Genomic DNA, 13,229 nt, shown 5'->3' with positions numbered 1-13,229 from the left:
GAGGCTGAGGCAGGAGAATTGCTTGAACCTGGGAGGCAGAGGTTGCAGTGAGCCGAGATCACGCCATTGCACTCCAGCCTGGGTAACGAGCGAAACTCCCATCTCAAAAAAAAAAAAAAAAAATGAGCCAGGTGTGGTGTTAACAGGGCATAATGGCACATGCCTATGGTCCTAGCTACTCGGGAGGATGACTTGAGCCCAGGAGTTTGAGGCTGCAGTGTTTGAGGCTCCCAGCTGTGCAGCGAAGAGGGCCAGGCACAGTGGGGAAGGTCCCTTACACGCCATCCTCAGTCTGCAGGGACAGCTGCCAGGATAACCACAGCCTTCTCAAGTGCTCTCTGCGCACCACCTTTTCTGTCCCTTCTTCCCTGTCTTTGCCAGGACTTTTTAGTGACAGAAACACAAACACAAATCCTGGAAAGCCCTGGGACAGTTCATCAGGCTTAGAGGGACCTAAACAGTGTCAGAAAACCTCCATGTCACACCCTCCTCCTCCAGGCTCTGGCCCTTGGCGCCTTCCCAGGCAGGCTCTCCCCTCCTCCAGGCTCAAAGGCCTTGTCTCAGCAGCCCTAGGCAAGTGACTCATCAGCTTCAAACCTGACACTCTACCTGGGTCTCCTCATCCTTTAACTCTTCCTGGACGAGAAAGAGCTCCCGCCCTCGAACCGTAACCAGAGTGGCGCCTCATTGGTTTGGTTCGGGTCCAGTGCCCATCTCTAAGCCAGTCACAATGGCAAGCTCGCATGCAGTGAATGGCCAGCCTGGGACTCACGCCCACCCCTCGAGTCAGAGCTGGAGTCACCAGCATGGAACAGTTTGGTCTGAGTGTAGGGACGGGAGGCTGGGACACTCTTACAAAGCAAGGGAAAGGACCGGACCCCTGGACGTTTACAGCATCCCTGTGGTTCAGTCACGGGCAGTGGCCTTGTGCTCTGGTGTTGCTGGGAAGGATGAGGAGGGCAGTCCCAGGCTCTGGCCAGACGTGCCAACACCCCGGAGACAATTCAGTAAGTGAAAAAGCGAAAGACAAGAAGGGGAAGCCATGGGAAAACCATTGCTCTGTCAGGGTGGTTATGCAATGTCTTGGCTGGTGTCAGTGACCCCCTCCTGCACCCTGCACGCTCACACGCACACCGACACGTATGCATTGATGTACACGTGTACAGGCGTGAACTCTTACACACAGGCACCGAGAATCTTGTCCCTCTCTGGGCAGGCTGCAGAGCTAGGTTTTCTGGTCCAGATCTCCCTGGTGTAAAGGTCTCTGGTCCCAGCTGGAGGAGCAGGAAGAACCCGCCCGTCCCTGCCTGTCATCTCCCTGACCCCCACCAGCAGGAAGCCAGAGAGGAAGGTGGACTGGGTGGGAGCCCTCCGGCCTCCAGCAAGGACTTGCCTCCAGTGCCTTGGCTCCTGCCACCAGCCTCTGACGGAGGAATGGGGAGATGCTCTGAGATAACCTCCCCACCGCGGGTCTGCAGGAATCCGGAGCGCTCAGCCTTCCATCTCTTTCCCTCCCCAGCCCCATGCACCATGGCCTCCACATTCCCTCGCTGTCCTCGGTACCACGAGCAGGAGCCAGGGATGCTCAGGGTCCAGGCCCCAGGCCCCAGCTAGGGATAGAACTTACGAGATCCCCGCTGTGAAGGCTCGGATCTCTGAACTCACTCTCCAGGAAGCCTGAGGTGCAGGCGAGAGCTCCTGTTCTGAGGGCGTGGAGGGTGTGGCACGTGCTGGGCCTCCAGTCCTCTGCAGCCTGGAAAGAGACACCCACCTCTCTGCCCAGCAGGGCCCGAAAGCAAACTCCATTCAGTGGCCATTCACTGCAGCGGAGCTGGAAGTCCTGCCTGTTGAGCTGCTGCCAGCCCATCTCCCGTCACCCTAAATGGGTCTCATCCCTGCTCCACATTTGGGGGCCGTGTTTGGGTCATCCCCACCCCATGCCCTGGCAGGCACTTTCACTGACAGAATTGGGTGTCTTGCCTGGCGGGCCCCACCGGTGACGTCTGCTCTCTGGCCTCTTGACCCTGTGTCTTCTGGGACCCTAGGTGAGGAAGAGGTCTTAGGTCACCGCCTCGTTTCCTAGCGGCCGGTCATATGTCTTCATTTCTTACTCACTAGGACTTATGACCGGCGACCTGTCCTGGTCAGAGTCACTTCCCAAGTCAGCTTGCCTTTGGGAACAGAGCTTTCGATACCGCTCTCTGCTTCCTTCTTTAGTGTCTGCCAAAGCCAAGGGTCGGGGGTGCAGCCTTGGAGCGGAAGCTGCCTGGGCAAGGGGAAGAGGCTGTGCGGTCTGCTCATGGGACAGGGAAGACATGGCAGCCTCGTCCTGGTGGCCAGTGCCACCCTGCAGGGGCTCAGAAGGCATGTACCTAGAACAATGCATCCCCTTTTGCCTGCTGTCCTAGTGGACACACCGGTCGCCTAAGCTCTGGCTCTGTCCTCAGACTGAGGCTCTTGGCCTGGGGCCTGAGTAGCCCTGCCTCGGATTACTCATGATTCATTGTTGTTGTGCCCAGCCTGTGTGCGTACCTAGACTGTGCCCCGGGGGCCCAGGCTGCAAAGGGCATTCCTCCTCCACCCTGGGGGAACAGCCTCAGCCTCGCCCTGTCCTCCCAGTAGGAGGCCCGTGGACCCTTGCTGTCTCCCAGGGAGGATGTCCACAGTGTGAATCCTCTTTAGAGTCCCCGCCAGCACCCACGCACACGTGGGGAGCTTGTCCTGCTGAAGGCTGAGCGCCCAGACATCTGCTCTTGGGCCAGACCCGCCCTTCCTGGACACAGGGTCGTGATCATCAGGGAACCTCCCCACACCGCAGTTTCCACACCTGCTGAAGGCGGGGTCCCAGGCCCTGTCTGCGTGCCCTGCTGGATCAGGATGCAGTGAAGGGGTACGATACAGGTTTAAATTGAACAAAAAAGGGGGAAAAAAGGATTGTGACCCAGCCCCAGCCTCGGGTCTGAAAGGGCCCAGGGTAGACCAGCGCAGCTTCAGCCTTTCCCAGACTCCGTTGGCTCCAGAGTCGCTCTTCAGTCCGTGTGCTCGCACCTAAGTCCTGAGAGGACTCGCGTGGCAGTGATGACACCTAAGGCAGAATACTTCTCCTGGGCTGGGCTGGACTTCAGGCTCTTGAGATTAGGCTGAGAGCAGCCCAGCCAGGCTAGAATTAATGCAGGTTCCCAGGCTGCCACCACCCAGGGTCCATGAGCATGGAAAGGAGAAAGCAAGGGGACCCCAGGCCGGAATCCCAGCGCCAGCAGACATCAGGGCCAGCTTCCTGAGTGAGAGGTCGGGAGACGTGGGGGTGAGCCCCTGGGCCCAGCACCTGGCTGGGAGAGCCGTAACCTCTGGGTGCATCTGTGTCCTTCCCAGCAGGTGTTTCTCGGTCAGTCTTGGTTCTCCCGGTAACACACACTCACTGACTGCCCCAGAGCCTGGTTGGACCTGGTCCCTCAGGGTCCTCCTGCCAGAAACAGGTCTGCCTTCCCCACCCAGTCTGGCAGCCTCCAGGAGAGGGCTGGATTTGAAGAATTGCCCAGGGTTAAGACTGGATTCTTGGTCATGACCTGAGAGGGGAGAAAGGTTATATGTTCTGGCCAGAGCGAGTGGCTTCCTGGGAGAGCCTCTCCATCCTCCTTTCCTGCCCTCCTTCAGCGTAAATAGCCCAGGCCACAGCCCGCTCCCTTGGCATTGGCTAGAGGGGAATTTTCTAAAGGATGAAGTTCCTGGGAAATGTCCACCCTTTTTCCCTTTTGTCTATGACAAAAGCATTGCTAATGGCTCCTACTTGACTTGACAGTCTTGGCTGGGGGAGCCTGGGGTCAGAACTAGCTGGACCAGAACATGGAGATGCTGACCTCCCTTCCTCTGGTGACAGTCCCAGTCTGCTGTCTGCCGTCACTCAGCCTTGTCATTCCTTCCCCAGGGGGAGGGCACAGCCCCCTTGAAGGCTCTAGAGTCAGGAGTGAGGCATTCCTGCGTGGAACTTCTGAGAAGAGCCAGCCCCCCAGACTCCGGGGAAAGACCCAGAAAACGGGAGCTGGGCCCTTGCTGGCAGCGGTGGCAGGGATGGGCCGGGCTTTTCTTGTCAGTATTGGGTCCAGGCATGCCCTCAGACTCTGCCTTTCCCCATAATGTTGACTGAGGTTTCCCAGGTCCTATTTCCCATCAGGGCTTCACAGCCTAACTGACGTGCCGTAGGGCAGGAGCTGGGTCCCATCTTCAGACAAGGTCCTAAGGCCTGGACGAGTATAGCCCCCAGCACCCAAGGAGGGCTAACCCTGAGGCCACAGTGAAGTCCCCACCACACCAAGCAGTTCTAAGAGACCTGGAAGGGCCTCCCTCTGGCGTATAGAAGGGCCACCTTGTGCTCCCAGAGGGAGAGGAAGCAGGTAAGGCAGGGATTGCAGCCTTGGCTCAGCCTCTCTCCCCTGCCTGGCGGAAGGGAAGATGAACCGTGCCTCTGTAGTGCCAGCCAGGACAGGAGCAGGCTTGCTAAGTTCAGGAATTGGTCACACTGCGAAGGAAGCAGGAAACGCAGCTCTCACACCTGGCCCTTCTTGTCTTGCTCATTCAGGCCCACCCCTGCCTGCCCTGCACCCCTCCCATGCCTGCCCCTGCCGGGTTGGAGGGAAGGGGAGCTCAGGGAGCCAGCAGTGCATCACCAGCAAGCCGGCTGGGCTGGGCGACTCGGGTGTCACAGCCGCTGGCGGTTTAGATAGGGAGACTCGGGGTCTGCCTGCTCCTGGCCACAGAGTCCCCAGTTTCCGCTGAGCTTTTGTTCCTCTGACCTTCACACAGAGAGAGGGGCCTGGTGGGAGGGTGGGGACACCATGCCCGTTGTCTGGACAGGATCAGACTCTCTCTTACCTCTTTGCAACTCTGAGACCAAGAGTCCTGGGGAAATGCAGGGAGGAGATGGAAGTGTTGGCACTTCCTATGCCAATAATGAAGGCTGCTTCTCAAAATCCCTACTGGGAACCCAGCTTCAGCCAGGCCCCCGGAAATGTTCCAAGGGAGGGCATCTGCACAGCCACCAAGCTCCTTAAATTGGGTCAACGTCTTCCTTACAGGAAGCACCCTCAAATGCAAGGAAGACGTGCACCCAGCCTCCAGGCAGTGTGGCAGGTTCAGGTTTTTCCCTTTGGAAAACACAGCTAATATAATGTGGTTAACAGGGCTTTTCTCTAGGACTGCCGTTTCTTACTCACTGTCCACCCAAACACTGGGAAGAGTTTTCCTGGGATTCCCCTTCCCCCTCCCTGCCCCCTGCAGATTCAATTATGGGAATCAGCATAAGAAACAAGTTGTGAAACCAGTAACTCTCCACTGCCTGGGGTAAGTCCACTGACGGATTTTTCCTCCCTGATATTCCTCCAGGGCATTCGTTAGATCTCAGACCCTCTCCACAACTCCTTCTAGGAGGGGAAGTTCTGCAGCCCGGCCTCCTCCATACAGGGAGACTCCCCTGAGAGCCCATGGGTGGAGCGGGCCACTGAGCTGCGCCATTCGGGGCTGGGAGTGTTTACAACTGAAAGGTCTGAGAGGGACAGGCCCCCTTTTGCCCCTCCCAGGCCCACACAGTCTCCCCTGCAGACCCCAGGGTGCCTTCCCCAGCCATTCTCAGTGATGTCCCTGATAACCCTTGGATGTTGTCTTTGGCATCCCCTGCCACCTCTCATCATTCGCTTGCCCTCTCAGAGAGGGACCTCAGCTTTTTTTTTTTTTTTTTTTTTTTTGAGACCAGTTCTTGCTCTGTTGCCCAGGCTGGAGTGCAGTAGCACAGTTATAACTCACTACAGCCTCCACCTCCCAGGCTCAAGTGATCCGCCCGCCTCAGCCTCCCAAGTATTTGGGACTACAGGTGACCATGCTGGATAACTTTTTGGTTTTGTTTTTTGTAGAGACGGGGTCTCGCTGTGTTGCCCAGGCTGGTCTCCAGCTCCTGCGCCACAGCTTCCCAGAGTGCTGGGATTACGGGCATGAACCACCTCACCCAGCCTGGGTCTCAGCTTCTTTTCACGGCCAAGTCCCGCGCCCATGCCTCACACCCACCCCAAACCCACTTAGGTTCAGTCAATTACAGTTGGCAGTATCTTGTTTAAAAAAGTTTTAAACCAACTTTCATTGTATTCTCACCATATGAGTATCCACATTGTAGAGAAATAATCTTGAAAAAGGAAAAAGGAAAGATAAGGATACCCTGTAATCCTTTCTCCCAGAGAGAGCTCCTTTTCCTACTACCTAGTACATTCCAGCACACCAGTGTGGCCACATTCTCTCATCTGCCTCCCCCAGGCACCCCCAGCCTGTCCTCACAACTCTGCCCCCAGGTCACCCCGACTCCCGTGCACCTGTACCGGCCTCTGGTTCTGGAACCGCCGTCAGGGTCTGTCATCAGCTCTCCTCTGCCTGCACAGGGCCATCTTTGCCTCAACTCCTACTGTTCCTTTGAGGCTCACTTTAGCTTAGTCACTTCCTGAAGCCTCTAAGTTGTACTCCTCCATACCCCAAAAACCCTGGAAGGGCCCTTTCTCCTTTTGGTCTGTGCAGAAGCAGAGGTATGTTATTTCTTGACCAAACAATTGCTCTCCTGAAGTATCTTTCTCCCTCTAATGCCTGAATGTCTCATGTCGCCGTGTCTCAGTCAAGGTATAGTGTCTGGCACGCAGGCCCAGACTTGCTTTATGACAAGGGACGGTGAGCTGTTGCAGGACTGCAAAGGCTGGACAGAGTCCCAAAGGCAAGGCCAGGTTGGAGGGAAGGGGCCAGCTGGGCCGGGCGACTGGGACATCTACAGGCTGCTGCAGGGACCCGGCAGGCAGAGGGAGCTAGGCTTCAGAGAGTTTGGGTCTTCCCCGCCCCACGGCAACTCTCCTGGAGGCATGCCTCAGTTTCCCCCACCGTGTCTTCTCTGCCTGCTGTGTGCAGGGCCACCTGGTCAGCCTGTGGAGTCAGACCCCCCGTGGGCCTTCACCGTTGTGTTGAACAGGTTGGGTCTCAGGCAGAGTGGGTGCCGCTGGTGGGAGCCCCAGGTGGCCTTTGACCTCAGGATTTTGCACTGGGGTATTTGGGTGTTTTTTTTTTTTTTTTTTTTGAGACGGGGTCTCGTTCTGTCGCCCAGCCAGGCTGGAGTGCGGTGGTGCGATCTCGGCTCACTGCAAGCTCCGCCTCCCGGGTTCACACCGTTCTCCTGCCTCAGCCTCCAGAGCAGCTGGGACTACAGGCGCCCGCCACCTCGCCTGGCTACCTCCTCGGCCTCCCAAAGTGCTGGGATTACAGGCGTGAGCCACCGTGCCTGGCCGGTATTTGGGTTTAAGAAGTCAGTTGATGGTACCAAATCTGATGCCCTGAGAAGTGGTCTGGCTTCTGTCCTGAGGAGACTCCTGGGCCTGTGCAAAGAAGCGATAGCCATTGCTGAGGCACTGCCTGGCGCCCTGGGAGGGCAGGGTGATAAGGTCAGGGGAAGCCGGGGCACAGGGGCCATGGGCTGGTTCTGAGCTCCAGCCCATTGTCACCTGCCGGCATCTCTAGAGCCCACCTCTCCCACCCCTGCTTGTCCGCAGGGCTGGTCATTTGCCACCTCCTGATCCTAGACATGAAGAGAGAGCTGAGAGGACAAGGCGGCAGGGGCCTCTGAGTGGAGGGCGTGCCTGCGGGCAGCGGCTGGGAGTCCAGAGCAGGCTGCGCCCCTCCTGGAGCCTCACATCCTGGGACACTCCCCATGACTCGGTTTCTCTAAACGGCAAGCACGTAGCCCGTAAGTGAATGGGCGCTAAGAGAGTCCGGGGGTGCCTCAAGATCAAATTGTTCTCGGGCCAGATGGAGCAGGCCTGCGTCCTGTTTTCACTGCTTGAGAGTGTGCAGTTGGCAGGAATGAGGATGGAGGCGAGGTGTGCAGACACTCAGCCAAAACCGTCGGCTCCCGTCTCTCCACCTGCCTCCTCGGGTCAGTAAGGAGACTGTCTAGGCAGGCTACACCCATGTTGGTGCCAGTGGCATTCTGCCAAGGGGTAAGCCGAGTCCAGGAGCCATGGGCCACATCCCCCCAGAGGGGGATCCCTTTGCTGTTTGCACAGAGGCACCCTGGCCTCAGTACCTATGGGTAAGGGTGGCCCAGGGAACAGAGACTGCAGAGGTCAGAGTGGATAGGCTCCTCTCCTCAGAAGGTGTCCTCTGTTGCCCCAGCACAAGGCTGGGGGACAGTGTATGTTTCTGGATGGCTGACTCCATTTTCTAGAGGAAGGGAGATTGGCACTTCATCAAGGGCAGGCTGGGAGTGCCTGCTAGGGAGTCACAGGTTCAAGTGAGTGCGGGCCCAGAGCCTGGCTCACCCGGGGACCCTTGAAGATGCCTCCCTGGAAACTGTCGCTGAACGCCTAGGGGTGGAGTGAGCCCCCGCCCTGGCCTGCCATGCTGCCCTGGTGGAGTTAGAGAAGAAGTAGCTCCCCCTGTGCTCTCCCTCCAGGCTTGCTACCTGTGCCACAGCCTTCTGACGCTGGCCGGGGTGGTTGTCAGCTGCCGGGACATCACTCCAGACCAGTGGGTAAGTCTCCCAAGGGCCGGGGTTGGAGTGGGGGTGCCCAGCTGTGTCTTCTCCCCCAAGCAGCCTGAGGTTGACTGGGATGGCCATGCCCAGCCTACTGTTAGGAACTGCAGAGAGTGGGAGGCTGAGAAAAGCCAGCCTGGGAGAGCCAGGGCATCTTCCTCCCGACAGTGCCCCACCAGCCGAGCCATTCCCAAGGGACACTGACCCGAGCCCTAGCAGTTGTGCTGGCCCCATTCTCCTTTTCCTACTCAGCTCCTGAACAGTCACTCAAATGTGCCCCTGCCTTTCTCTGAATTTGTTCTCCTTCTGCCCTGCTTTGGATGTGCCTGGCTCATGCTACACTCGCGTCTCGGCCTCCCTCCGCCTCTGCAGGGCGAGCTGCAGCTGCTGTGCATGCAGTTGGATCGCCACATCAGCGCGCAGATCCGGGAGAGCCCCCAGGCCACACACCACACCATGCTCAAGGACCTGGCTACCCAGACCTACATCCGCTGGCAGGAGCTGCTGACCCACTGCCAGCCCCAGGTGGTGCCCCCTGCAGCCCCCAGACCTGGGAGGGGCGGGAAGTGGTCAGGCAGGGCTGGCCAGAGCCACCAGCGCATCCACCCTCGCTGCAGCTGCTGAGCTCCTGGCAGGGACATGGGTGGAGTGAGCATGTGGGGGAAGGGTGGGGACGCCTTGAGGGGCCTTCATCATTCTTATCAAGAATCCAGTGTCAAAGGCTGGGCATGGTGGCTCATGCCTGTAACCCCAGCACTTCTGGAGACTAAGGCGGGAGGATCACAAGGTCAGGAGACCAGCCTGGCCAACATGGTGAAACCCCTCTCTACCAAAGATACAAAAGATTAGCTGGGCATGGTGGCGGGTGCCTGTAATCCCAGCTACTCTGGAGGCTGAGGCGGGAGAAATCGCTTGAACCCAGGAGGCAGAGGTTGCAGTGAGCCCAGATTGTGCCATTGCAACCCAGCCTGGGCGACAGGGCGAGACTCCATCTCAAAAAAAAAAAAAAGTGCCCAGGGTGGGTGCGGAGGGAAGGGGACACAGAGAAGCGCAGTCCTCAGGAAATGCAGAGAAAAGTTGCCCTGGAGAGGGAAACGTCTGGACCCAGAGTGCCAGTCTGTCATGAGCAGTGCCAGGAAGGGGCCCCAGCTGTTCACCTTCTGCCCACTTGTGCTGTGGGCCTGAGGCTGGCCTCCTGCTGTGTTAGGAGGAAGGCTACCAGCTGCCTGGGTCCTCTCCACTACACCCCCTACCCCCACTGAGTTTTCTCAGAGCTTGTAGGTGTGAGATTCACAGCTCGTGTTTCTTGAATGAAGATCCGTTTCTCTAAGAACCCACACAACCCCCATGAGGCAGGTGTTACCAGGAGCCCATTTTACAGAGGAGCAGACTAACCAGAGGCCCTGAGAGGCCCGATGGCTTACCCCAATGACGCAGGCAGCTTGGTGAATGTCAGAATTGGGGCATGAGCCAGCCTGACTCCCAAGCCTCCGACCTAACCAACTTCAGCCCCTGTGCTGGTGCCCTCCCTTCCAGCCCCATCTCTGCAAGCAGCACCCTGCTGGGCTGGCTCGGGGTCTCCGGCCCCTGTGTGGAGGGGCACAGGACCTGGTGAGGACCACCTCCCACCCCACCACCAGTGTCCCTCCACTCCTAGCCTGCCTCTTCTTGACTCCTCTCTCGTCCTTACCCCATAACCTCTGACTTAGGGCTGGCACACGGGCCACAGGCTGTGGTTTGGGTCTCAGATTTCGCCAAGTCTCTGAGAAGGCTGGAGAACAAACCTCACCCTCTCTCCCCAAGGAGCTAGATCTCACCAGCCTCTGGTGGGAGCAGCGTGCTTGTCACGAGAAGGAAAAGTGATTCAGGGCCTGGCAGAGGGGCCCTGGCAGACCGCTTACAGAGTCACGTAGCCTGATGACCGCTGTGTCCTCGTGAGGACTGTGAACCCAGGCATCCTGCTCACTCGGCCCCTGGCACGAGCCTGCAGTGGGTGCTGAATGGACACCGCCAGCCCGGGGAGCTGCAGGGCAGTGGGCAACACCTGGGCCCAGGCCCTCACAGCCTGCTTTTCTCCTTGCCGCAGGCCCAGTACTTCAGCCCCTGGAAAGCCATCTAAAGGGGCAGGGGCAGGGCAGCCCAGGGCTCCTGGCTCCAGCAGGAAGTGAACAGGCTCAGGGAACTGGAGGAAGCGAGGCATCAAGGCCAAAGGAGGCCACATGCTGACCAGCCTGATGAAGCAAGAACCTGCCTCTGCCTCTGCCACTGCCCCGACCCCCTCTCCTCTCAGCAAGGGATGGGCTTCTCTGCCTCGCCCACGCCTCAGCCCTCCTCCCAGCCATCTCCTCTTCCCTAAGGCCTCTGTCTCCATAGCTCTGGTTTCCCTGGGCCTCCGTCCTCCCCACCCTCCTTCCTCTCTCTCCCTGTCACTAATGTGAGGTTTCTTTGTGCACATTAAAGTCAGCATCAGTGGTTTAGAACACTTCCTTCAGTCCCTGTCCTGGGGGCTCATGCCCGCGTCCAGTCTCCTGATGCTCCTGCCTGTGTTGCGCTGGGTTCTCAGCTCGACAGTTACAGCACTGGGGCCCAGGCCCAGGCCCCGCCTGTAGCAGAGGGCTGTCGGCAAGTCCCCGGGGAGGGCCAGTGCTCCCCACAGCCCACTGTGGCCTAAGAGGTGTCAGAAACCCAGGAACCGGACCTTTGTTTGGACCCAGTGTGGGACCACTCCCTATTCCCCGCCCCTGCTCAGGAGGTGGCACAGAGTGAGATGTGGATCAGGGCTGTAATTACACTTAATTCCATTTAGTGCTGAGCTCTGAAATCAGCTCCCCAGCCTCAGGAGTGGGGGCGGTTCAGAAGCCACTTCCAGATGCTGCTTTTGCTTTTCCTCCAACTTGCCCCAGATGAGTTCATGGGACCTGATCCCTAATAGGGTTCTAGGTAGTTTTGACCTGAACCCCTTGAGGAGGGAGCGGCCCTTTGAACTCCAGGATACCACTGGAGATCTATTTTTGCCCACTCCTCCAACCCTAAGAATCCACATTTAGTCCCTGGCCCCTCCTGACCCTTCCTGGGTTTGGATGGGGTTTTGCAGGTGACACAAGCGGTAGCTGGGCAGTGGCAGAGGACTGCCCCTGCCACACTGGACTGTGTCCGCTCCTCAGCTCAACCCTGGCTGTTTGCTGACTCCCATGGCGCCTGCGTACAACTCTTCTGCTTTTATGCGTCCCTCTCTTTCTTTGGCTTTCATGCACAGGGATAGGGAGGGCGAGCTAACTAGGAGAGAGATTCCCGCAGAATAAAGGACTTTCAGGCCAAGTGGCTCAACGTGCAGACCCCAAGTGGAGTTCACCAGTTCTGGGGCTGTTTCAGACAGCTGCCTCCCTCACTGCGTCCCCAGAACGCTAGGAGCTGGAGGCATCTATTATTCAGGGGCACGGGCACACGCACAGGACGCCTTTCTGCCTAGCAGCCTTTGCCAAATGAGAGGTGGAAGAAACCCTCGACCAGGGTGACTTAGATGCCAGGTGACCCTCGTGAGAGTTCTGGTTTCTGTTCCCGGCTGTGTCACATGCCCCCATGGCCCGGGCACCACCGAAGCCCCGGCAGCATCAGGTCAACCTCAGATCCTCCAATGAGCGAGCAGGGACTCTGGTGAGCCAGCCTCCCTCACCCGCCCTCGGGGCTGCCCTGCTGCACACGGCATGCACTGACAGTTCGTCTGTAACTATTCAGTTTTCTCTGGAAACCTGGAAATCACCTTTGAAATTTCCCTTCTTTGTTCCTACTGCCAAGGGCAAAGAGGAAGTAGGGAGGCCTGAGAGGCTAAACGGGGGAGTTTCCAGTTCGTGAAGGTGGCCCTACCTGGCTCTGAGAAGGAGCCGAGCTGTCCAGCAGCATTGATAACTGGAGCCTTCCTCCCCAGTCCTGGCTCTTATCCACTGTCCCCTCCTCTCCTGCTCCCCAAACATACTCATCCCCAAGATAGAAATAGATACCAAGGGGAGAGGAGGTGTCGGTGACAACTCAGTCCCTCCAGAGACCTGGCTGTAACCCGAGCAGAGGTGTGCACTGTGAGGTCGTCCCAGGGCGTATGCTGTCCCCTGGGGTGTGTAATGGGCCCTCTCTGGGACTGGCTGGGAGGTGGCCCTATCTTCTAAAACTAGTCTGGGGTCAGTTGCAGACTCGGCCTCCCCCAGGTCCAGATTTTCACAGTGGTGCTGGCAGTAGGACCACTTGCTCTCCAGATCTCTGACTTTTCCAGATCCCTAAGCCCTTGGGAAAAGGCCGGGGGGATATCCTGATAGGAGCCGCTGGAAAATCCGCATCCGGGGCTGTGATGACAGATGTTTTCCTGCTTCCTTTTGGTCCTGGTGACAGGGAGGGGCTGGGAAGGGAAAGGCGTCCCAGGTGGGCCGCTTTGATAACTCTCCTTTGGAGGAAGTAGGGAGGGAGAGTTCTTTTCCTATGCCTATGTCCCCAGTCACCTCGGTCCCCAGGCGCTCAGAAAGACCCTTGTTGCAGGGTAGCTGACCCAAGCTTTCTCACTTCCCCATCCGGGGGGTGACAGCAGTCCTGGCTGCCTTGGAAATGCACCAGGCAGTGTTCACCAGAGAACCCAGCATCCACCCCGGGCCTCCCTCCGGCTGCCTCAGGAGAGCTGGCAGGCGAGTAGCTCCAA

General features: G+C 58.3%; 1 protein-coding gene across 3 annotated transcripts in view; it reads left to right on the top strand.

The window, feature by feature from the left end:
• The window catches only part of LOC105522123 (protein FAM178B-like), a 22,956-nt gene extending 11,946 nt beyond the window's left edge, over nt 1–11,010 (top strand). For 2 of the 3 annotated variants that reach the window (XM_011956535.1, XM_011956534.1), the window contains exons 3-5: nt 8,468–8,545; nt 8,921–9,073; nt 10,635–11,010. In XM_011956535.1, the coding sequence (XP_011811925.1) occupies nt 8,468–8,545; nt 8,921–9,073; nt 10,635–10,667 (264 nt within the window). In that variant the 3' untranslated portion in view covers nt 10,668–11,010. Of the gene's footprint in view, nt 1–8,467; nt 8,546–8,920; nt 9,206–10,634 lie in introns of those variants that run through there. The other variant, XM_011956533.1, reaches the window with a different exon arrangement.
• The last annotated feature ends 2,219 nt before the right edge of the window (nt 11,011–13,229 follow it).

Source organism: Colobus angolensis, unplaced genomic scaffold, assembly GCF_000951035.1.
Source record: "Colobus angolensis palliatus isolate OR3802 unplaced genomic scaffold, Cang.pa_1.0 Scaffold42, whole genome shotgun sequence".
Lineage (NCBI taxonomy): Eukaryota > Metazoa > Chordata > Mammalia > Primates > Cercopithecidae > Colobus > Colobus angolensis.
Note: the sequence above shows the minus strand (reverse complement) of the source record. Positions and strands in the feature narration are given on the sequence as shown.